The 23,707-nt window shown below is 46.8% G+C and overlaps 1 protein-coding gene across 2 annotated transcripts in view; it reads left to right on the forward strand.

Moving 5' to 3' along the window:
* The window catches only part of Smoc2 (SPARC related modular calcium binding 2), a 128,798-nt gene that overhangs the window by 32,761 nt on the left and 72,330 nt on the right, over nucleotides 1–23,707 (forward strand). For both annotated transcript variants that reach the window (XM_087651174.1, NM_001106215.2), the window contains 3 exon segments: nucleotides 10,962–11,133; nucleotides 21,636–21,742; nucleotides 22,752–22,851. In XM_087651174.1, coding sequence (XP_087507300.1) covers nucleotides 10,962–11,133; nucleotides 21,636–21,742; nucleotides 22,752–22,851 — 379 coding nt within the window.

The raw sequence follows: 23,707 nt of genomic DNA on the forward strand, positions 1-23,707 counted from the left end.
CATGCATGCACACATACACACACAGGGAGAAATTGTATGTACATACAGGCACATACACATAGGCCTGTGTACACAGCACAGAGGCAGACACAGCAGACACATAAAACATTCGCATGCACAGAAACATGAGCTTATTGTCAGTGTATGCAACCTCACTTTAGTCTTTGGTAGCCTTTTGTTCCCCTTGTGTTTTAGAAGCAAGGTGCAGACACAGATAGCAAGAAAGATCTGCCACCCACATTGTCCCATGCCCTGAACTAAGGATATGAGTGGGTCCAATTCTCAGAGCTGTGTTAGCTCCTAACCCCTAACCCCTGTCCCCTGCCCCTCAACTCCTGACCCCTGACCCCTAACCCCTAACCCCTGATCTGTACTCAGGCAAGCTCCTCTCATAGAATGTAGGACTCAGTGGTCTCTCAGCACCCTGGTGATACCTTGTAGCAGAAAAGTGGGGCAGTGTCATTGTTTGTGACCAAACACCAAGTTGGAATTACTGCTGGATGAGGCAGATGTGCTGCAGTTTTTTTTTTATTGGAAGGGGGGGGCAGAGACCTAAGAGATAGAAGATAGTCAGAGAGACAGTCTCATGGGACAACATGTAGACAGAGGCAAGACAAAGATGCATTTTCTAAGCTGTCTTAGAGCCACCCCACTGAAGAGTGTTTTTTCTTCTGAGCAAGACACCCCCGTTCTCTGACCTTGGTGTTATATCATACGGACAGAGAAAGATGGCCCAGACCACACTGACACATATTCTTGGTCAATGATCTGCTGGGGGGCAGGTCTCTAAAACCAAAGGAAAACTTCCTGCCCAGGAAACGTAGAGAGGCCACCATACCATTGAGATGGACACCGTTGTCACGAGGGTTAGCTGCCATAGTCATGATGCAAATTAATCGAACCTGATTCATGTATGAACCTGTACTAATAAAACATTAAGTATACTGAGTACTAAGGGAAGTTTGGGAGAAATCAATGATCTAATATGTTTGTTTTCCAGGAAGTAGACAAGTCTTAGGTAAATGGCTACTTGGGAAGTCATTCCACTTGAGCACCTTGCCCCGCATCTGTCAGCCCTTTCAGCCCTCTTGGCTGCTGCGGCCATTTTCAGTGGCTTTTCTCATTTGTTGCCTGTTGAGAGCTTCTGAGATGTACCCCCCGCCCCAGTGGCCTGACATTCTTGCAGTTTCTGCATGTCCCACATTGTGGGCTCGGCAACTTGAAGATATTACTAATGAGTCGTCCAGACGTCATCAAATGGCCCTTAATTAAAGTCACGTCTGTCTGTCTCCATTGTAAACCCTGTTGTTTTCTTGGCTTGACATGCATGACTCTGGGCACACTGGTCTAGATTTTGGAAAATTGTTATAATGATGTGACATGTAAAGAGGGGCTTTCCCCTTTGTCCCTGAGCAAGTGATTAAGAGAGGGAGCCAGACAACTTGGTAGATGGGTGCAAACAAATTTGGCATTCTCTTTTCCTAAAGGTGGGGGCAAGCCTAGGCTGGAAGCCAGATCTAAGTACCACGAAGCTGTAGGAGGCCAAGAAACTGCTAGGATACTGATGTCTTCCTGCCCTGCCTTCTCCAGAACTAGGAGGGCGAGACGTAGCTTCAGCCAGAATAGGCTTAGTTGCCCCCAGCCTCATGCCACCCAGCTGGTTAACTCTGGGGAGGCGAGCTGAATGGAGCTTTGTCTTAGTTTAAAAGCAACTTGGGAAGGAAAGGATTTATTAAATCCATCAGCAAGGGAATGCAGGGCAGGAACTCAAGACAGGGACCCAGAGGCAAGCAGAGCCACGGAGGTTGAAGCTGTGAAAGCTGGCTTGCTTCACGTGAGGAAGGCAGACTGTTTTCTTATAAGACTCAGGCCCACCTTCCCAAGAGGGGCACCACCCACACTGGGCTGGGCAGGCCCACATTAATTATTATAGAAGAAAAATGCCCCCAAGGGTCTTGTGTACAGGCCAATCCTACAGAGGCATTTTCTCGGTTGACTCTATTCCTAGATGACTCTAGCTTGTGTCAAGTTCTCCACTACTGCCACCACCATGAAACTAAAATTAACTGGCATGAGCCTCTTTCTTCTCCTGCACCTGCACCCTCCACAGGTACATGTCCCCTGCGTGAAGAGGCCTTCTCACCGTCCTTCGTGGGACAGTGCAGTGGTTAGATGCTGTGATGAACTTTCTCCCTACATCCCAGGTGGAAGCCAGGTTTCGTGTCAGCTGAATGTCCTGGACAGTCAGTTAAGGCTCGTGCTCCTTTCACAGGGTACCTGAGCTGAGGCAGGGATTTCTGTGTATCTGATGGGCAGAGAAGAGGGCTCATGTGTTAGAGCAAGACTTATGGATTCTGTCTCCTCAGCTCTTTCCCGATGGCAGTACGTGGCTAGAGATATTACCTGGGAAGCCTGTGGCAGCCAGTTTGAGAACTTCCAACCTATACTTCATTTGATACTGAAGGATGAGAGCATCCTGGGGTCTCATCCACAGCCCCCCCCCCCGATCCTGTAAGAACCTGAATGTTATGTCTGCGTTTAACGTCTAAATCTGTACTGTGTAGAAAATAGACGCAGTCCATTGAGGTCCTCATGGAAGACTCACCACATGGTCAGAGTTCTCTGCCTGGCAGTGACCTGACAAACATTTTGGGAAACCACTGTTAAGAAGAGCTGAGCTTCCTCTTGGGACATACCCCACACTCTTCCCAACTCCAACTTGTTCCCATAGCCCCTTGGCCACAGTTTCATGAATGTTTCATCACTAGGCTTCCTGACCTCGCTTCTCTAGGTCTTGTTATTTTTGCCTCCCTTGGGTTAGTGTCAGCCAATGAGCACTTGACTTGATGGGCTCTGTTGGAAGTGGGGAGGTAGCCTTCTGAGAGACACCTCTCTCAGAGCCATCCTCTCTGAGCCTCTGCATGGAACCTCTCCCTAGGAACCCCCTTTTCTGAGCTTCTTCCTTCCAGCCACCCGTGAGAGTCCCCTGTCCACTCTCCCTCTCTCATTTAAGCACCTCTGAAGTTCCTGGAAATCCCTTCTTCCTTCCCCACAAGCCCCAGAATCTCTTCTTCCTGTAATTAAAACATTTCCTTCTCTACAACCAAAACAGTGAATTTCAAGATAATTTCTGTGAAAATTGCTCTTCCCTCTGCAGCCTTGACTCATTTAACTTGTTGTATGCTACAGAATTCATTTTTGCTTGTCTGTCTTATTTTAAACCATTCCTTTTGTCAGGAAAACCTCAGGTTTAGGGAGCTAGTTTATAGAAGTAATCACCCTTCAGCCCTGGTTTCTAGGTAAGGAAAGACTTGCCTCTGACAGAGGGTAGACTATTTTATGACTTCTGTGATCAGAACTGCAGCATCTGCCCCAGGGGACCACCAACAACTCAAAGTGCATCTGGGGCAGTGGGCAGCAGAATTTCTAATTTTATTTCATTGCAATTAGTTTAACTGTAGAAGCTGCACATGTGAGTGGTTTCTTACTGGACTGCAGGTCCTGGAAGAAAATGTATTTGGGATACTATGGATTCTGTTGAATCACAAACAGGCCTGAATGAAACCCCACTGTTGACAGTTTTTTGTGGATCCCAGGCCCTATTATGAGCTGAGTATCCAGCATGGTAGCACCCGAGAGAAGGTGCCTGGGGCCCACTTGGGAGGTGTCAGCTGAAGAACTACAGGCCAATGTCTGGCGCTGTGCGCTTAGCACCAGGCCCTATCTCCTAGATTGCAGATAGCACAGGGGCATTCGGGAGGGAGGTAGCTGTACCAGAGGTGCAGAGATGCTTTCTCTCCAGGACTTCGTGACCTGGTCATTTATCTCGCAGTGTAAACAAAACTAAAAATATTTCAAGAATTCCTTCCCATGTGTGAAGCAAGGTGAGGGAGAATGGAGGTGCTGGCTGAGGAAGCTTCCCAGGCAGGGCTTTGAATCATTCCCAGACTCCAGGCTTTTTCTCTCTATCCTGCCATGGGTTCCTTCCTGTGTCATTCCTGAGCAAAGAGGACTTACCTTCTTGGAAGAGGAAGACCCAGCATGGCCCCCTGGCAAGAGCTGCTGAGATGAAGGGAAGAAGCTGATTCAGCATTGGGTTTGACCCTCTTGACCATCTGAGTGAGCACTGGGAAAGGCTATCTACTGGTGGTCTGTGAGTTTCTCCTGGCTCCAATTAAGCCCTGGGCCTCTGTCCCCACCATCACTGCCCCATAGGGAACACTTGACCCTTGAGCATTCTGCAAAATGGCTTTTCCTTTCTGCTCCCTGGCAAAGGTTCAGCTTCTTCTCATAGGTTCCGTGCACAGGGGTGCACCCCATTCCCACCCATGGCTCCTTGCAAAGTCTGGCCATCGGGTCTTTCCCTCTATTGTGATGTAACCAGAAGTTTTAGGGCAAAAGCCCTTGTTCCAGCATCCCCGACAGGTTGGGCTTGGTCACCCATCTCAACATGCCAATGGAAGAATGAGAGACTTCCTTAATATGGGCACACAGAGTAGATGGAGGGTCCACTGACCTCAAGTTCACCTTTACGGTACTGACATGAGATTTTAGTTTAAATAGAGTCAGAACTAGAGGAAGTGGATTGGGTAAGCACAATTAACTATCCCTGGTCAATGTGTGGTTCTGTCTGATGTTAGTCCGTCATTTTCTTGGCTCTTCCCAGCCCTGCTAGGTAGCCTGAAAGAATCTTTATTGCTAGAATGAACAAGGTAGTTCTTAGGATATGAGCATGCCTGCTCCGCGTAAGGCCTTTTCTGATCTGATGGATAATTACTAGTGATGGATTCGTGTGCGTGCGCACATGTGCACACGCACGTGTATTTCCTGACGGGCTATGATCATTATAACAGGCAATAACAGGCAACTCAAGAGGAAAGGTTAGAAATATCTCTGTGCTTTCATGCAAAGTAAAGGAGACAGACAGACACAAAAGCCAGGCTAGATGTTGCCTATTGCCCTACTTTTCGATTCCTCTTGGACCCAATTTGGAACTCAATGATTTTTAGCAGAAGCATAATCTAAGTACCTGTTTCAACGAAACACAGGATTGTCTCGGAGCTGCTCATTCACAAGCTAGTTCCTAAAGCAAGGCCCCAAGTGGGAGTTCACTTAGCACCAACCATCCCAGGGAGCTTCTCCCTTGCAGGACTCTGGAAAACACTCATTCTACTCTATAAAACGTGAGAAATGTGTTTTTCCCCAAAAGCAAAAGTGAGTGAGTGCAGGCAGAGCTGTGTGATGGGTGTGTGTGTGTGTGTGTGTGTGTGTGTGTGTGTGTGTGTGTGATCTTCAACAGCACACGGGGCTGGATGGGCCAAGCAGTGGACATTGATTGGCCTTCACTCAGAGGTCAAAGAACCTTTGATCAGGTTCATATCATAGTTCTTTAAAATATAAAGATGGTGGGGGATGGAGAAATGACTGAGTGGTTAAGAGCACTGGCTGGTCTCCCAGAGGACTCTAATTCAATTCCCAGCACTCACACTTGTCTGTAACTCCAGTTTTGGGAGATCTGACAACCTCAAACAGCCAAATGTGCAGGCTGTGTCAAATAAAAATAAATTGTAAAATATAAATGGTGGTTTAGGCCCTCGTGAGACCTCATGGCTGCCATCCTTTCTTGGCATAGTCTCTCTCACCTGGCATGAGAGGGTGGGGATTTTTCCTGAACTAAGGCTTCTTGCAAAGACAGGCTCCTCTGTTTCCTATTTGGTCCCATGATCCTGGCCCTTGCTAGAATGACTTCAGTGTATAATATTAGATCCTCACTGGGGTTTGACTCTGGGCAGTCCCATCTCCCTATATGCTCTGTTCCCAGATATCCAGATTAGTCTCATGCTCTGTAGTGTATACTTTAGTGCAATTTGCTAAGGAGGCTTTGAAATGAGCGGTAGAACCAGAGCAAGAAACTGTATCACCTCGTCAGGTACATACTATGATTGGTTCCAAAAAATCTGGGACAGCATGGAGAACAGTGTCTATCTACTGGAGGTGATAGTTGAACGGCTCCAGAAAGCAGCGGAACCATCAGGAGGTTTACAGAGACAGGGTCTGTAGTCCAGACTGACCTTGAACTCCCTGTGTGGTAGGAGATGTCCTTATTTCTTACTGTCCCACCTTTACTTCCTGAGTGTTTAATACAGGCATACACAATCATATCTGGTTTTATATGACACTAGGGATCAACCAGGGCTCTGTGCATGCTATGCAATTACATTAGCAACTGTGCTACATTCCCAACTCCAAATTGGACTATATCCTAAAGGCCCAACTGTGGCATAGCAGATTAACTCAGGTGCCTCTGAGAGAACTGTTTCCTAAGGTACAGCCTGGGGTCCCCACCCACAGGATATTCAATCACAGGCGAGCACTCCTGATATTCTACCCTGTCTTTGGGACCAGAGGTGGGGTGTTGGTGAGCTATGATCCTACAATCTGAGCCTCAGATACTGATGCCACCACCTCTCCCTGTGCATTTGGTGCCTAAGAAAAGGCTAGGAAAGGATAATTTTATCCTGGAGCCCTTATCAGTCTCTCTATGCTTGGAAAATTGTTTCCCCAAGTTTGCTTTTGATTTGGCTAAGCATTAGGGTTCCTCTGATCCTCGGAGGGCCTGAGAAGCACTGCACGCAGCATGATGTAAAGCAAAGGGCTAGGCTTCATGCTGGGTATCCAGCACTGGGCAGACTTGCAGCATATGTTGCCTCTTGAACTCACATGTACAGGTACTGTTGGTATATTTCTATGGTTCGGGTTCTCATGAGAACAGTCTTTGAACACCTACAGACATATACATATGTACATATATGTACATAATACACACATGTGCACACACATATACACATGTACGTATATGTACACATATACATATGTACATATATGTACACATATACATATACACACATGTAGATATATGTACACACATGTGCACACATATACATATGTACATATATGTACACACATACACATACGCATATGTAGATATATATGTACACACATACACATATGTATATAAACACACAAACACACACACACACACACACATTTCCTGTATAACACCTTCTAGAACCCTCAGGGTTTGATTTTTGGCAGCAGACTTCTGAGTCTGAGGATGATGTACACATATACATATATACACATGTAGATATATGTACACATATACACGTATGTATAAACACACACACATATTTCCTGTATAACACCTTCTAGGACCTCAGGGTTTGTTTTTTTAGCAGCAGACTTCTGAGTCTGAGGATGACTGCACTTGCCCTCTATGAAACCTCAGAAGTATGGTGATTGGCTGCCTCACTGCCTCTTTTGCAAGGTAGGCTACTGGTAGCATTTCATGAGAAGGATCTGAGTGAAAGGAAATGATGCTTGCAGCAAGAAGGCTTCCAGTATCTTCCAAAACCTGGCTCACCACTGTAACAGCAAGCGTGTTCAAACTCTTTCCACAAACACTTTAGAGTGAAGAGGCCTCAGACAGAGCATGTCTGTCTGAAGCCCAGCCCTGCCTCAGGACCGCACAGTGAGTTTGCAGATACATCATGTCTGACCCGAAAGACTAATGACCGACTGCTGAGGAAGGTAATTCTCTTATTGCCACGGGTAACTCTTGTACTGAAGTAATAGCAGCCATATGGTATCTTATTAAGAAGAATCTAGGGTAAGGAAGTTCCCACTGACTCTTCTAAACACAAACCGTAGCAGCGGATGATGGGCTGACAATAAGCAAAAGCACCCACTTCCATCACTGAGAGAAGGAGGAGGAGGCAAGGAAGAGAAAGAGATAAGAGGACACACTCAGGGGCACGAGAAAGGGAGATACAGGGAAGACGGGCACCCTGACCCACACTAGTTCAGCTGTGGATTCCTGACCACACACAAGAAGCTGAGGAAATTAGAGGACATGTCAGGTCATAGGACCCAAAATGGACATGTCTAATGTGTTTATAAATATGTGAACGAAGTTTTATGTCTACTAGATCAAATAATAAAACAGGGAGGGAGGGGAAAATGGAGGGAGGAAGGAGGGGGGATGGTGGAAGGTGGAAGGGAGATGCTCAAGGGCACCAGAAGGAGAGATACAGAGGAAGACGGGCACCTTGACCCACACTGAGTTCAGCTGTGGATTCCTGACCGCACACTCAAGAAACTGAGAAAATTCGAGGACATGTCAGGTCATAGGACCCAAAATGGACATGTCAAATGTGTTTATAAATATGTGAATAAGATTTTATGTCCACTAAATTAAATAATAAAACAGGGGAGGAAGAGGGAGGAAGGAGGCAGGGAGGGAGGGAGGGAGAGAGAGAGAGAGAACAGATAGAACAGACAGAGCAGAGAGAACACACACACAGAGAACATTACACACACACACACACACATGAGAGAAAGAGAGAGAGAGAGAGAGAGAGAGAGAGAGAGAGAGAGAGAGAGAGAGAGAGAGAATATATATAGATATGTGGATGGCCTGCTTGTGTTAGATGTCTCCTGCTCTGTCTAGGATTCCAGTTCAGAGTCCTTCAGCAATGTGGTGGAGTTGGGGTTATGTGCATGTGCATTTCAGTGGTCTACCTTTACTCCTCATGCAAGGTGACATTTTTCCCACCTTAGGGAAAGTGACCTCTAGCCCTAGCCTCTCCCTGTCTACCTGACTCCAAATGTCCCCTAACTGACTCCAGCCACCCTGAGACAAAGCCAAGCTTCCATTTTCCTTTTCCTGAGTCTTCCTATGTCTTTCTAACACTTTATTAAAGATTCACCATCCCCCTTTAACCTAATCTAGCTCTTTTACTTCACACTCTCAGTATTTCACCTGGAGATAATCACATGTGGGAGGTGTGCCTGGAGCTCACATAGTATAAATAGTATTTGTGGAGAAGCCACAGTGGACTCATGCACATTAAAATGATAGACTCTAGGTATGTGATTGGTAGGGATCACTGCCAGTGACTTACTTCTTCATGTCTGGCCAAGATATTTTCCGAATATGATCTCGTTTTATATTCATGGTGATCCTACAGAATGAGTGTTGTTTTATCGTCTCCATTTCACACATGAGGAGTCTGTGAGTGCCCAAAGCGTTATGTAGTGTCCCATCTCTGATGCTAACAGCCATCCTTATTTTAGGCACAGAGTCCTGGTCCAGCTGTCTCCTTATGTCTGCCCTGGCTTCACAGGTGTCTTCCTGGTCTTCAGGTTTCACCCAGAACTGTAACTCATGACAAAGTGTCTCTTGTTCAACAGTTTCCCTTAGTTTCAAAGGTCTACAAACATAACTCAGAGTCAGTGAGGCGTGAAGGCCTTCTCACACCAGCAATCTTGCTGAGGCATCGAACCGAGGTCCTGAACTTGAAGGCTTCAATTTCTACAGCTCGGCCCTGGGTTGACACCCCAGAGCCACCTTGTTCATAGATGAGGGAGTAAGGAGAGTCTGTGTCACCATCCTCCCAGGGACCATGTCTCCTGGTGACAGTGTGTAACCAACGTAAGGCTACAATAGTTAGAAGCAGCATCTGTTGAGATGTCCAAAACCTTCTTAAGGCTTGTGGTGCAGCTTTGTCTATAAACTCCGGGCTGCAGAGTGGAGCTGAGCCCCAGGACGGTGTTCTTCCCTCACCCCAGAACATTTGGTATTTTCTCAAAGTGGCCAGCATTGTCTTCCCATCAGGGAATATGACTGATGAGGCCCATCTAAGGCTATGTGTCTAAATGAAAGATGGACCTTGGTTTCATAGATGAGACACTGCATCATGCGAGGCACTCAACCAGAGAAATGGCCATGTTCATTTGGCTCTTCTACCTGGCCTGTTGTATGACTAGACAGGACAAGGTCTGGCACATAAGGAATAGGCAGAAAGGTGGAGGTTGGTCAGGATCCCGATCCCTTGTCCAAGGTGAATGGGCAGAGTCAGAGGGGTTTACGTTGAGATTTTCCTAGGAGTTATCGCAAACCCAAGGGCATAAGAGAGGAAAAGAAAGCCCGAAAGCCCAGGCAGTGTGTTCCTGGGAACTACACCATGCAAATCCACTATGGTTTCTACAGAGAGGGTCTCAGTTCTCAGTGAGAACTTGTGAGGAAGTGCGACCTTTAGAACCTACTCTTTCTGCAGAGGGAAGATGTGTCGTAAGAGGAGTTCAAGGCGTTTCACAGGGATGCATCAGCCTCTCAATTTTGGGACCGAGCAATTCATTTAGCAAATATTTCAATGCTTGTTGAAAAACAAGAACTTTCAAAGCATAAGGTTAAAAATTACAAATGAAGTAGTGTACCCCAGTAATCTGAGAGCTTGGAAGGTGAGGGTAGGGGAATTAGGAGTTCAAAACCATCCTTGACTCCATAGCAAGTTTGAGGCCACCCTGGGCTTACAGAACACCATGTCTCAAGAAAATCAACAAAAAGACAAAAGAAAAACCAGTAACCTATTTAGGTAAGGGATACACAAATGTATTCTGACAACGGAGCCATTTTATTAAAAAAAGCCTGACCTGCCAGTTCCTGAAGGGTATAAACATTGACTTCCAGAGGTATGAGAAGACATTGACCTTGAGTGAACTGCTAAAGAAAGGGGCTATAGAGAGGAACAGCAGCAGCAGCAGCGGCGGCAACAACAACCACAACGGCCACGATGCCACCTGTAGAACTTTATGAGGATGGCCGAGTAGGCGAGCCCCTTCCTCAGGTTTCTAAGGGGAAGGTGAATGGGGGAGTTCCTTCCACTTACAAAGAGCTGCATCTGTCTTCCCATCAGACCTTAGATACGGACTTGTGGTCAGCTATTATCACCTTGTGAAATGGATGTCGAACTATTTGGAAAGTGATTCCCTTGGTGCTTCTGTGAGATGTGAGCGTGGAGTGGCCGTATTTCTTCGGAGTTTGTTCTCTGTGTGCTCTGTGCTCCTGTCTCCTCAATGTGAGTTCTTTAAACAGCTCTCACTTCTCTTTCTTCCCCAAGTTCTTGAGAGTCGATCAAGACAAAGACAGAGACTGCAGCCTGGACTGCCCCAGCTCCCCTCAGAAGCCGCTCTGCGCCTCAGATGGGAGGACCTTCCTGTCGAGATGTGAGTTCCAGCGGGCCAAGTGCAAAGATCCCCAGCTGGAGATTGCCCACCGTGGGAACTGCAAAGGTGAGCCGCAGAGGCCATGGCCGGAAGATGGTGCCTATGTGGCAAGGGCATAGACAATTTACTTTCAAGCCTAGCAGCTTGAAACCTTCTGAATTGGCAACTATTTCTCAGAGTGTGTGAAGAGTCATTTTTATGAATCTTAAAGTAATACTTTTTGAGACAGTGCTTGATGTAGACTAGGTTAGCCAGGAACTTACTATGTAGCAAAGGCTGGCCTTGAACTTCTGATCTTTGTGCTTCCACTTCCAGAGTGCTGGGATTAAGGATGGGAACAAGAACTTGGGGTTTATGGTCAGCTGGGGACTAAATCCAGGGCCCCTTGCATGCTAGGCAAGAAACTTTACCAACTGAACCATCTAGCTGCAAAGCAGTCATTTTTACAAATTTCCTGATTTCCCCAAAGTGTTTCGTGTTGTCATAAAACAAATTTATCATAAGCACTTCAGGGTTGTTTGTTTTTGCCTCGAAGTGCTCTAAAATGATTATCAGCTCCTCTTTTTTTTTTTCCTGTGAGTGAGGTCAGTTTGATGTGGACGTTACCCTTGGACTTAATCAGTCTTCAGATTAGCAACTAGATCCAGAGTTACAGCTTAGAGCAAGTCTGGAAGAGCCTCGAACAGTAATGAAGGGTTCAGCTTAGCGGCAAGCACACAGTGCTTTCAAAGGGGATTTACTTTCTCTGAATCTCTGGGAAACAAGACCACACAGATTAAAACGGTCCTGAGAAGATGTGTGTTGATGAGCCATTATCTCTGACAATCCTCCCAGCTAAACAGCCCAACCACATTAACCGCCAGGGCCATGCCTCTGCCTTCAATTAACCCAGCTGCCAAGTTGTTTACTCTTTCTGTCAAAGTGCGGAGCTCTGCTGGGCAGCCCTGGGCCATTGTTACAGGTAATGCAGACAGACTGACCTTTAACTCAGAAGGCTCTCCCGCTGCCAAGAGCAAACGTCTCAGTCTCAAGAGCACACCTGCAATCCTATCACTTGGGAAGCTGAGGCAGGAGAATCCCAAGTTCAAAGCCTGTCTGGACTGCTTAGTGAGACCATGCCTCAAGGTAATTGAGAGGTGGAGAGGGAGTGGGAGGTAGCCCAGTGGTAGCCTGCTTGTCTAGAATGAATGGAGCCCCAGGTTTAGTACCTGGGGCTAGGGCTAGTGATGGTGAGTCATGATCATAATCCTAGTTCTTGGGAGGGTGAGCCTAGGAGAGCACTTTGAGTTCAAGGCCAATATGGCTATGCCGTGAGACCCTGACTTGGAAAAGCAAAACAAACAAGAACATAAACAACCCAATACTACAACAAAAATACTCAGTGTCACAGAAACCACGTAACCCAGTGGCCTTCCTTAGTGGTTATGAGGAAAAGGGGACACTTAGGTTAAATGCCACTTACTAATGACCTTCTTTGGCTCTAAACATCCATTCCTGTTTATTGGGAAAAAAAACCTAAAATAAATACCTTATTGACTCTCACCTACCTGATATTACATACACCATATTATTACTTTGTCCTATTGCTATTTGTCTCTAGATGTTTAATTTTTTTCAGAGAAGACAAGAGTTAGAAAAATCTAATTTTTATTTCTTGCGTAGCATCCATGTTGTAACACACATACCTCTGCAAACATGTTCACATGTCCCCAGGAACGGGCACTGACATTCCGTAGGGTCGATGACTCGGGTGAGTGGCTGCTTCTGTCTCCCCAAGAGACTCCTTAAACAGTGCTCTGTGGTCTCAGAAACGTTCCATTCAGCTCCACCCCGCAGTTTCTGAAGAGTGAGGTGGTACCACGTGGACACCACAGGAATCTGTGCTTCCTCACAGCACCCTGTAGCTTGAGAGTGAGCAGCCTACAAATTCAAATTCCAGTCCACGCTTGCAAATCCAACCACGGACCACTCTTCCCAGCATCTTCACACATTCAAATAGATGGTGTGGCTGAAAGAGTGTCCCTGGGTGTAATGGATCCCCTACAGGCATCGCACCAGAGGTTGAGGGCAGCAGATATGACAGCAGTCCACGCCTGGCCCCATGCCTGTCCCTCACAGATGTCTGTGCCATGAGAGCTGATCAAACACTCAAGGAAAAATTAGATGCGATCTTATGTCTTTGACTGTCGCTGTCTCAGCTATAGGCAACAGAAGGAAGAGGAATAAATGAGAACTTCTTTTAAATACCAGGATGTAACCCCTACAGAAGCTTCTAGAAGCAATTGCCTAGGAGGTCTTGGCTCTCAGAAACGGTCTCTGTGGGAAGCGGTGGTGGTCACGTGGCTCCACAAAGCTTGGCATCCTTTGTCCCTGCTTCCTGCCACATTTTCTTGGCTCGGCTGGGCATCCTGCTGATGGACCACAAGGAAGTGGTCAGACGGAGCAGCTGCTGCCATGGTTACTGAGGACCAGTAAAGACATGAGAAGTATGGTGTGGATCAGGGGACTTTATGACCTCAAGGGAAGAAAAAAATAACAGTGGAGTGCTCTCCTGTCCCTAGTGTGAGGTGTCTCCCCAGGGCTTGGACTTCCACTGTCTCTGGTCTCAATTTGATTTAATTGTGACAGGGGTCAGTTTGAAGGGGACAGAGATGTTCTCTCGGCGTGTTCTGGGTCATGGCTGTTTGCAGGCAGCCTCCGGTTCCTGGATAATTTTCTTGGTGGAATTCTCAACCCCTAATGGAGGAAATTTTATATCAAACACTTGAAACTTCTAAAAACACAATGGGGAAAGTCAGTCAAATGTGACACCTCTCCAAAACAAGCGTGACATACAGAGTAAGGGTTACCATAAAAACACCACAGACTCCAGCAGCGTTCTGTGTTGTGCTTCTGCAGGGCTGTAGTCAGCCCAGGCAGCAAATGCAGTCCTGGAGGAGAGGTTGCCCTCCATGCGTGTGGTCTTCAACCCAGGTGGACAGCACACACCTTTAGTACATTGGGGTACAGACGGGACCCCAAGAAGCTCTATCTTGCTCCCATCTGTGGTGGGTGAATTTTATCTGCTAGGGTATGTCTTCACCTACCTCACCCTGAGAGGAAAGAATTGACACAGGGGTGGGGTCTTTGCCTAGGTGACCTACACTACCAAACATTGCTTACCTGGTTTCTAACGTCAACTGGGTAACATCACCTCCCGCCTTGCATATCAACCATCGGAGAGATAGTTTATAGGAATGGATCCATGCCATGGAACCCAGGCACAGCGCTGGCTGCCACACAGCGAATCGTGGCTGACATGACAATATCTTCTTCCTTTTCCAAGACTACAAATGCTGTGAGCTGTACAAGAGTCATGTGCACCCTGCTTCCCGGAGCTGTAAAATGTTCAGCTACAGCTAGCCATCTCTATTTTGAGGCCATTTTTACATATTTTGTGGGTGACAGATTTGTGGGCCTGTCTCTTTTGCATGTGCTGGTTTGGAAACAACAATTAAGATATTTTATTTCACATTTAATTAAATAGGATTAAAATGTGCATGTCTCCCGTCACAATTTGACATTGACCCCAACTGGAGTTGCAGTGGTTTAGACTGGTGGATTTTTCTCGTGTTTTCATAGAAATTTGTGGAGTTGTGTTTTCGGAACTCGGCAAACATATTAATATTTTTTCTTTTGATCTGGAACCAGTACGGCTGCTTTTCTTTTCAACAAAATCTCTGGAACTGAATTAAAAAAAAAACAAAGGAAAAGAAAAGAAGAAAATAAAGGAAAAGGTCACATGCCAGGAAACCTTGGGATTATTTTGAGATTTCTGGGAACAAAACTATAATAGATTTCCAGAAACACCTCCCTTGAAGGTTTCTAGACCAAAAGCTCGAAGTAGACTCATGTGGAGAGTACAGATGTTTGGTTGGCAGCCCGGTCCTCCTGTGCCCGCCACTCACCAACACTGGGATCCCTGACATAGGAGAGCTCTAACACTGGCCACTGGGAGGCCTGAACTCACAGGGTGGTCTGACGCCATGATGAGAGTAAACAGTTGAACTCAGAGGTTGCTGAGTTCTCACGGTGACAGGATGGGCCACAGTGGCTCAGAACCATTATCTGACAGAGATTAAAAGTTGATTCTCCCGCTTCCCCCCCAAGCTCAGCTCCCCAGCTTTTGAGACCCTCAGACTAGGGAGCTCTGGGAGTCAGGACCTCTCTTCTATAGAGGAGTGGAGAATACATTTGTCTTCCATCTCCACGACCACATGAATGCCGGGTGTTCTCATCTGAGAAGATGAGAAGGTTTCTTCTTTCTAAAACACTTCTAACACATTTTCACTGATGGGCAACTAGCAAACTAGAAACTGCTCACAAGCTCCAACATCTGCCCATTTTCTGTACACAATCATTCATGGTCTCACCTTTAAAGACAATCCCGTGGGAGTGGTAAAGGAAGCATTGCGACTATGCTGCCTGCAGCTGCACGCAGGACTATGGTGACCCATGGGAAGAGCTTGGATGGTTCTGTTGGCTGCTTCAGTGAGGGGTGGATCTACCTGAGCTCCACGGAGGAAACCAGCTGTCCATGAGAGCTCTGTGTAGTGTGAGGGACACGCATGTGCACATACATGTGTGCAGGTGCGAGTATATGACTTCACACAGATGCAAGTGTGAGTGTGCACGCACACATATGAGCGTGCAGGTATGAGTGTGGGTGCACAGTGAGGGTGTGCTTGGCTTTGCTCCTGAGTGTACAAGGGTGTCTGTGGCTCTTCTCCATCCAGCATCTAACTGGCATGTCTTTTTTCCCATGGATACAGTCCTCAGAGAGAGCATTTCTGTCCCCCAGCCCTCCCTGCTTGTCCCTTACAGCAGCCCCACCTGCACCATGCTCAGCTTCCCTTGCTGCTGTGTCATCGTAGGCTTGAGAAGTCACCACAGGGACTTCGCCCCTTTCCCAGACAAGCCATAGCCAGAAACGCAAGCAAATGCTATGGGACACTAAGTTGGAAACGGCCCCTTCTGTTTGCTCCAGCTCAGCTGTGATCTCAGGGTGCAGCTTCCATGAGGAAGGAGCTCTTGTGTGTGGCATCAGCCGGCCTCTCCCTCTGGAGGGCTGGCAGTCAACCTTCACCATAAAGAAGCTGGGGATTGCATCATCATCCATTCTGACATGCCGGGAGGGAGGTGGGTTCCTGTGACAGGATGGTGATGGTCACACATCCCTTGTTTACACGCCATAGAAACGGCCTCTCACTTTAACACATGGAGTGACCCTCATTGCTTACCTTCATGTCCCTTTGCAATGCCAACTGTATGCCAGCACTTTCTATTTGTATGCCTTATGAGTTTAAGATGAAATTTTTGCCTCTGTTTCTCTAGTTCTATAATCACAGTTTTTCCGTTGTCATGGGAAGTTAAATGGACTTACTGTTCTGTTATTGTAAGTGCAGGGCGAGCTGTTTTAGCTGATTGCTAGAGAGAGCAGGGACCTGCTGGGAGAGGGTGCCCTGCTAGCCCTAGGTTCCCACCACAGCACATCATTGTACGGATGGGAAGTGTGCTTTCAATCTAAGGGTCACTGCAGAATCGTCTCTCTTTTTCAGAGTCTGGCCTTAAATTACAAGTGGGTAAAGTATTACAGCTTTGAAATGCAGCGTCTGTTTTTATTTGAGGCCATGAACATCAAAGGCAAGGCTCTCCTAGTCTGTCATTTCTGTGGCCACTACATGGAGCCCTAGGAAATAGTAGTGAAATCTGCTCTTGACCCCAGAGAGTTCACATGGCCTTTGCAGTACCCATGACGACTGAGTGACCCATAGACTTAAACCTGTGCCCTTGTCTGCCTGCTCTGCTCCATGTTCAAAGGTACTGAGACATTTATCCACCTCCAAGACGAGTTGGCTCTGTACAAGACACATGTTAAAGGCCACCCTGGCTGCTTCAGAATTATCTGGGAAGAAGAACCATAGTTGAGAAAAATCTTCCATCAGATTGCCTGTAGGCAGGTTTGTGGGGCATTTTCTTGATTAATAATTTCTTATGGGATGGCCCAGCCCATTGTGAGTGCTACCACCTTGGGCAGATGGACCTGGATTCCAAGCCAGGGTCAGCAAGCCAGTAAGCAGCATCCCTCCACGGCCTTTGCTTGAGTTTCTGCAACCAGGTTCCTGCTTCATTTCCTGCCCTGGCTTCCCCCAGTAAAATTATAACCCAAATAAACCCTTTGCTCTCCAGGTTACTCTTGCTCACGGTCTGCATCATAGTGATATAACGCACGCTAAGACAGAGGCACTATCTGTAGTTTGGCATGCAACATTGCGGCATGCGGCATGGGCGAGCAGAGCCCTGGCAGGAGGTTGGTCTCTAACTGCTCCTGCTGAACAGGGGTCCCTGAAGGAGGTGCCTACTGTGCATAGATACCACGAGCTGCTCAATCACACAAACCTGAAAATGCCCCCGACTGCCCCTCTTCACAGCTCCTTCTCACGAAGATTCCTTGATAGAAAACATCCGGCAAAGCAATCTCTTCCAATGACTGCTTGATTCTGTCCTGAGTGGTTTCTGCAAGATGGGAAATTGCTTTCTTCCCATTAAACACACACACACACACACACACACACACACACACACACACACAGACCTCCCCACTCCCCAACACACACGAGAAATCATCATAGCAAACCACTGCTAACTGTTTCTTCAATAACAGGCAACACCATTTCTGGGTTAATATAAATTTATACACAAACAATCCTGTGAACCCTCTGGGATCTACTTTACTTTTCAATTGAGATTGGAAAAAAGTCGTTTCCAAAATGTATTAGTATTAATCAAGAATTCATCGAAAACTTCTGTTTGGATATTGTTAGTGGCGCCCTGCTGCTTTATTTGTAAAAATCTTGGCTCTTTCAGGTCAGAGCAAAAGGTCTCCAAAATGTCTCATTTAATTTGCATCAAAGATTCTTTCTCTGTTCTAGTAAAAAGTAAATTATATACAATTAAGTGATAAATTATTAATAAATGTATTTAATTGGAATTTTCTTATGGGTATGTGTTGGTGAATGTATTTGTGTATGTGTGGTGTCTATCTGAGTATATGCTGTGTGTGTGTGTGTGTGTGTGTGTGTGTGTGTGTGTGTGTGTGTGTGTGCGCGTGCGTGTGTACAGAAGCCAGAAGAGACTGTTGGATCCCCTGGAGATGGAGTTATACATGATTATGAGCTGCCCAATGGGAACTGATCTTGGACCCTCCGAAAGAGCAGCCATACTTTTAAGTGCTGAGCTATCTCTCCAGTCCTAGTGAGAATACTAACATTGGAATTGCTAGCTAAATTGATTTTTCTTATGACATAGCTTTAAAAATACTGAGTCATGCTCCCTGAGGTGGCTATGGCAGTTTAAAAGGAGAGAAGACATAGCTATTGGGAAATGCACAGGGTAGCATCGTGGCCCTTGTCAGTGGGAAGTCAAGCAGTTCAGCCAGTGTGGACCCCCCCAGCCCCCAGCAACTATTCCAATGGTGACAGCCGACCCCTGTGTTAAACCACGAGGGCATGAAATAAGGCACTCAGAGCTGACCTGCAGATAATCTGTGAGGCACGTACATGGTGGTCAAAACATGGGGTCTGCCAGTGTTGGGCAGCAGGTGGTGAACCACAGGAAGCACTGCCCATGCTGCAGCTGGGGTGTGCCGTGAGACACCAAGGGCCTGTGGCTCTCCATACAACATGCCCAGAATAGGTCAATCCTTAGATGAAGAGAGGTGCCGGGGTAGAGGGTGTCTGTACTGGATGAGGGATTCTGTCAAGGGTGACAGCAGTGTGCTGGAGTTGGACAGGGTGGAGGCAGCAGAGGGCGGTGGTCATCCCACACCAGGACTGGAGGAAACACCACTGACCTGAACTGGAGACGGCTCAGAGGGGAGTTTTTATGTACTGTTCAGGGGTACCACACTAATACTTATTTTTCTTAGGTTTTGAGGATTTTTATATTCAAACAAAAGACCCAGAGTAAACTATCTCAATGAGGTCCTGAACAGGGAATTGTTTATTTTCTAAAGTACTTCGTATAAGCATAAAGAATAAAAGAACAGTAATATAAATTTAACACCAGTAAATGAAACTCTGCTGAAATAATACTTGTATTCTATTCTTTTAAAATCGACTGAAAATTTAGGTGTGGGAAAATATAATGCTCAAGGTGCGAAAGGTTTTCATTCCTTTGGTCTGGGTGGCTGTATGTATCAGGGGCATAATGGCTTAGTGTCCGAGGAGGAATAGAAGGAGATGTTGCCAGTTTGGAGTGTGGATCCCCCAAAGACCCTGCCTCTGGGGTGTCTCCCTGGTGGAGACCCTGGTCAGACTTGGCAGTAATGTATGGAGTGAGATGTGGCAGGCCGGTGGCTTGCCATCAGGAGATGATAGTTACCTGATACTTGGATTTCACAGATTTTATTCATTTGTTGCCATTGTCTCCTATGACACACTAGCCTGGGACACGCCATCCATGAACTTGGAATGAGTATCCCAGTATACAGATTTTCAAATTTGGAAATGGCTTGATCAAGGTGATGTGAAGGCTGTAGGGAACTATGAGCCAAGGACGAAACAAAATGTTGCTTGAAAAATTATGCTGTGCTTACGCTCTTCCGGGATGTTTTATGATGGCTCAAGTATTAGGAATGGCTTATGGGTCTATGTGTCCCCTAGCCTCTGGTCATTCAAAAAATAAGTAAAGAAGCCAGCAAATCCATGGTTTCTATTCAGCTAACACAGACTGCACTGAAACCACGTGTTGACCCAGAGATGGCTCACTCAGAAAAGTGACAGCTCATAATCATGAAGAGTTCAATTCCCAGGGCCCACATAAACAGCTGGCAACAACAGCATATGATCTGATCACAATCCCTGCTTTGGGGAGGCAAAGACAGGAGGAGGAGTCACCCATGTCCCCAGAGTCGCTGCGCTGAAGCTGGTGCATCTGGTCAGTACCCACAATGACAACATGGGCTGTAGCTCCCAGGAGTAACTGTGTAGAAAAGAGAAATGGATGGCTTGGGGTGACCTTTCTCTGGGAGGTAAGAGGCTGCAGTGTTCTTGATCTGGACGCTGCTTACTTCAACCGGGAGACAGGAATGCTGGCAACGGATTTGTCTCCAGGGTTAAATTCAGTGTGGTCAAACTGAAGGGTGGGACTTGCTGTGTTGTCCCCAGAGCACGGTGCACAGGGTGGCAGGCCTTACAATGCTTTGGTGTGTTTGATCCTTAGGACCTGTTACCCTCTCCCCAGCATGGCGAGTTGGGTCACAGTTAGTGTTAGACCCACACCCGAAGCCTCCTTGCTGGCATCTGAAACAAGCCAGGAACTCACCTGCCAGGGCCTGTCTGGCCAACAGAAAAGAAAGAACATTAGTATCCCTCTGTGAGGACTTAACTCATTCGTGCTCTGTACTCACGTGTGCAGATACATTTTCCCTAGAGAGAAATCAAATATACTTTAGATTTTTAAAACTGTATTACTTTATTTATATTTATTTGCATATCTATCTCTTTCTATATCTATCTCATTTATCTATGTACCATCTATGTATATATCTATATATTTATGTATTTATGTATCTACCTATGTATCCATCTATGTATCTATCTTTGTGTCTATGTATCTATCATCTCTTTCATATCTTTCTGTCTCTGTCTGTCTCTGTCTCTTTGTGTGTGTGTGTGTGTGTGTGTGTTTGTGTATTTGTATGAATATGTGCGGCACATGCTACAGTGCCCCTGTGGGGGTCAGAGGACAGTTTGTATTACAGGTTTTTTCCTAGGAGTTGAGCTTAGGTCACTGAGTTGTTGGCCTGTGCCGCTGAGCTATCTCACTGGCCCTCAATGTTCTTTCTGTGTTCGTGCGTGGAATTGAGCACAGGGCCTGATGCAGAGAGGCAGCATCTTACCACTGAGCTCCTTGCCCAGTCCGCTTGGTTGCTTTTGGACTTTACCATTTCTACCAGTCATCCAGTCCTCATGCTTCATATCACTAAATAAATCAGCTTCGTTTTTCTCATGAGCTGTGGCATGGTTAGCTTTTTATCACCACGTTTCTCTGATGGTTTGGTACAGACTGTGAGATCCTGGAGACTAAGATGCGGAGGAAAGAGGTGAGTCTTGACTCCCATAGAAGGTAGCCTCAGCCCCACTAGGTGTTGGGCTACTGTGGAGTATCAGGCCCCAGCACCTGCCTCTGATTTGAGTTGAGCTGTGTGTTCTGGCTTTCCATCTACGTCTAGGTGCATCTGGGGGCCCTAGCACAGCCTGCTTCTTGTTTTTAGGAAGCCAGACTTTCCCATTACCTCACAGACACCTTCAGGGGGCTATTCCTAGCCTCCATTTCCCTTCTATAAAGTGTGGGGAATGAGCCACACTCTTTCCAGCTCTTGTAGGAACAGAGGGGCACCTGCTGTGCTGGGCAGGACCCTTTAACCCCAGTGCTCTACTCTTCAACAGCTTGTGTTTGTCTCTTAGAATGTTATCTGATGTCTTCCCCTCCTGCCCTGTAACTGCTTTACCGTGGTCTCCCCACAGATGTGTCCAGGTGTGTGGCTGAGAGGAAGTACACCCAGGAGCAAGCCCGGAAGGAGTTCCAGCAAGTGTTCATCCCAGAATGCAACGACGACGGCACCTACAGTCAGGTGACTTGTCTTGCTTCGAGAGTCCAATCCTGGGCTATTGGGTTGAGGTGCCAGAGCTGGGGGTGAAAGGGAAGGAGCCAGAGCCATGGAGTGGGAAACAGTCATCTTGTTTCTGAGACGCCAACCTCAGGAGCCTCACAGCATGGTATGTGAGGGAGAGTTTAAGCCCTAGCTGGCTCAGGTGTCTGTACCACAGCCGTGGCCTCTGCATCCTTGTGCTGCATGAATACCGTATGAGGCAGCTCTCTCAGAAAAGCTCATTAACCCCAGTTAACTGGCCAAGCTCTGGGTCTGATTGTAGCTTAGCTCATTCATAAGCTCCATGATTCAGCCACTGAGTCCACAGTAGGATGCTGCCACATCAAGTCATGGCTTGCCTATGGTCATGCTGCTGGCCAAACTCTCTTAAAAATAGCTTGGTTCTAATTTGAGTCAGTCAGTGCTGCTACTGAGAGCTGTCTGCAGCATGCCACCAGTAGAGTAGGTTCTTGGGGGCGGGGGGAGGCAGCAAAAACATTCTGCTGTCAATACCTGTGATCTCATGTGACGTGCGGGGCCATGTGTCTCAGCATAGTCATGTGACATTTGGGAGAAGGGAGAAGGGATAGCATAGGGGAGGAGCTACACTGATGGATGTCCCCTACTCTGGTCAACTGAAAGTTAGAGGAAGGTACCTCGGGGAACTGAAAAGGTGATGTGGAAATACGTCATCACTGCTGGACAACTATCTCCTCCCCCTGCGTCAGCCATGGACTCACTGAGAAATATTAGGGACTGGCTTCGCCGTGTGTGAAGGGAGGGCCTTAGGTTCTCTGCAGCAGGGCCTGACCCTCACTGTTGTACAGTAAAGTATACCAGTTCCTTTTTCTCCATACATCTGTGGTGAAGCTCAGCACTCAGCTTCCCCTGGGTGGCCAAATGCGGCACCTGAGAATCTTAGCTGTCCTCTGAGGTAACTCTGTGGGAGAGTTGCCTGTGGTTAGCTCACTTCCCTGTCCTTTCTCTGCAGGTCCAGTGTCACAGCTACACAGGATACTGTTGGTGTGTTACACCAAATGGAAGGCCCATCAGTGGCACCGCTGTGGCCCACAAGACACCCAGGTGCCCCGGTAGGTCTGACTAATGCTGGCTCCAGGGAAATGCCTTCCTGTTTCTCTTGGTCATCTTACTCAGATTTACTCACAAATCAAAAGGACATTTAGTAAGAGAGGGGTAGGATGAGCTCACTAGACACACCACTCCAAATAGACCTGGAGGAAAAGAAGCAAAGACTTTTGTCGACATGTTGGGGCAGGGGACAACTCGCCGTAGGAACACACTGGGCTGAATCATTTGAAAATATAACCACAGAGGCTCGAGTCACCAGCTTGAATGACCCATTGTTTTCCTTGGCCAAAAAAAGCAAAAGGTCCTGCTTTTATATATATATGGGTTTTCAAAGAGAAAGGGGATCTTTCCTCACAGTTCAGTTTCCAGACATTTACGTGTGATATTTTATTACTCAGACGGGAGCTTGATGTACTGAAAGTAACAAGGCTGGCGACCTCACAGTCTATAAAATGGTCCCTTTTCCACTAATATTTTACCAAAAAAGGTTATAGATGATTCAGATCATTTTTATGTGAAAATGGTCTCCTGCCCGGGCCTGACTAACTTGCTGTCTGATGAAGCTGAACGTTCTTGTCATCCAAGTCTTTGGGTTATAATATGAAAATAGGCAAACTGTTCGGGACTAGGGACGTAAGACACACATTTCTCCAAGTTTGTCGCTTGAGGGTTGAAACGTTAGTGTCTGGAGTTAACTGTCAGACTTACTTACTATTTAAGGGTCAGGCACTGCCTGCCGAGATTCCGTTTGTTATTGTGACCCAGGCAGAGGAACTGGGCACGGGATCATTGGCTGTGACCTCCTCGGGACCCTGTGACAAACCCTGTATTTCAGTCACAGTTCACTCTGGAACCCAC

This window comes from Rattus norvegicus, chromosome 1, assembly GCF_021556685.1.
Source record: "Rattus norvegicus strain SHRSP/BbbUtx chromosome 1, alternate assembly SHRSP_T2T, whole genome shotgun sequence".
Classification (NCBI taxonomy): domain Eukaryota; kingdom Metazoa; phylum Chordata; class Mammalia; order Rodentia; family Muridae; genus Rattus; species Rattus norvegicus.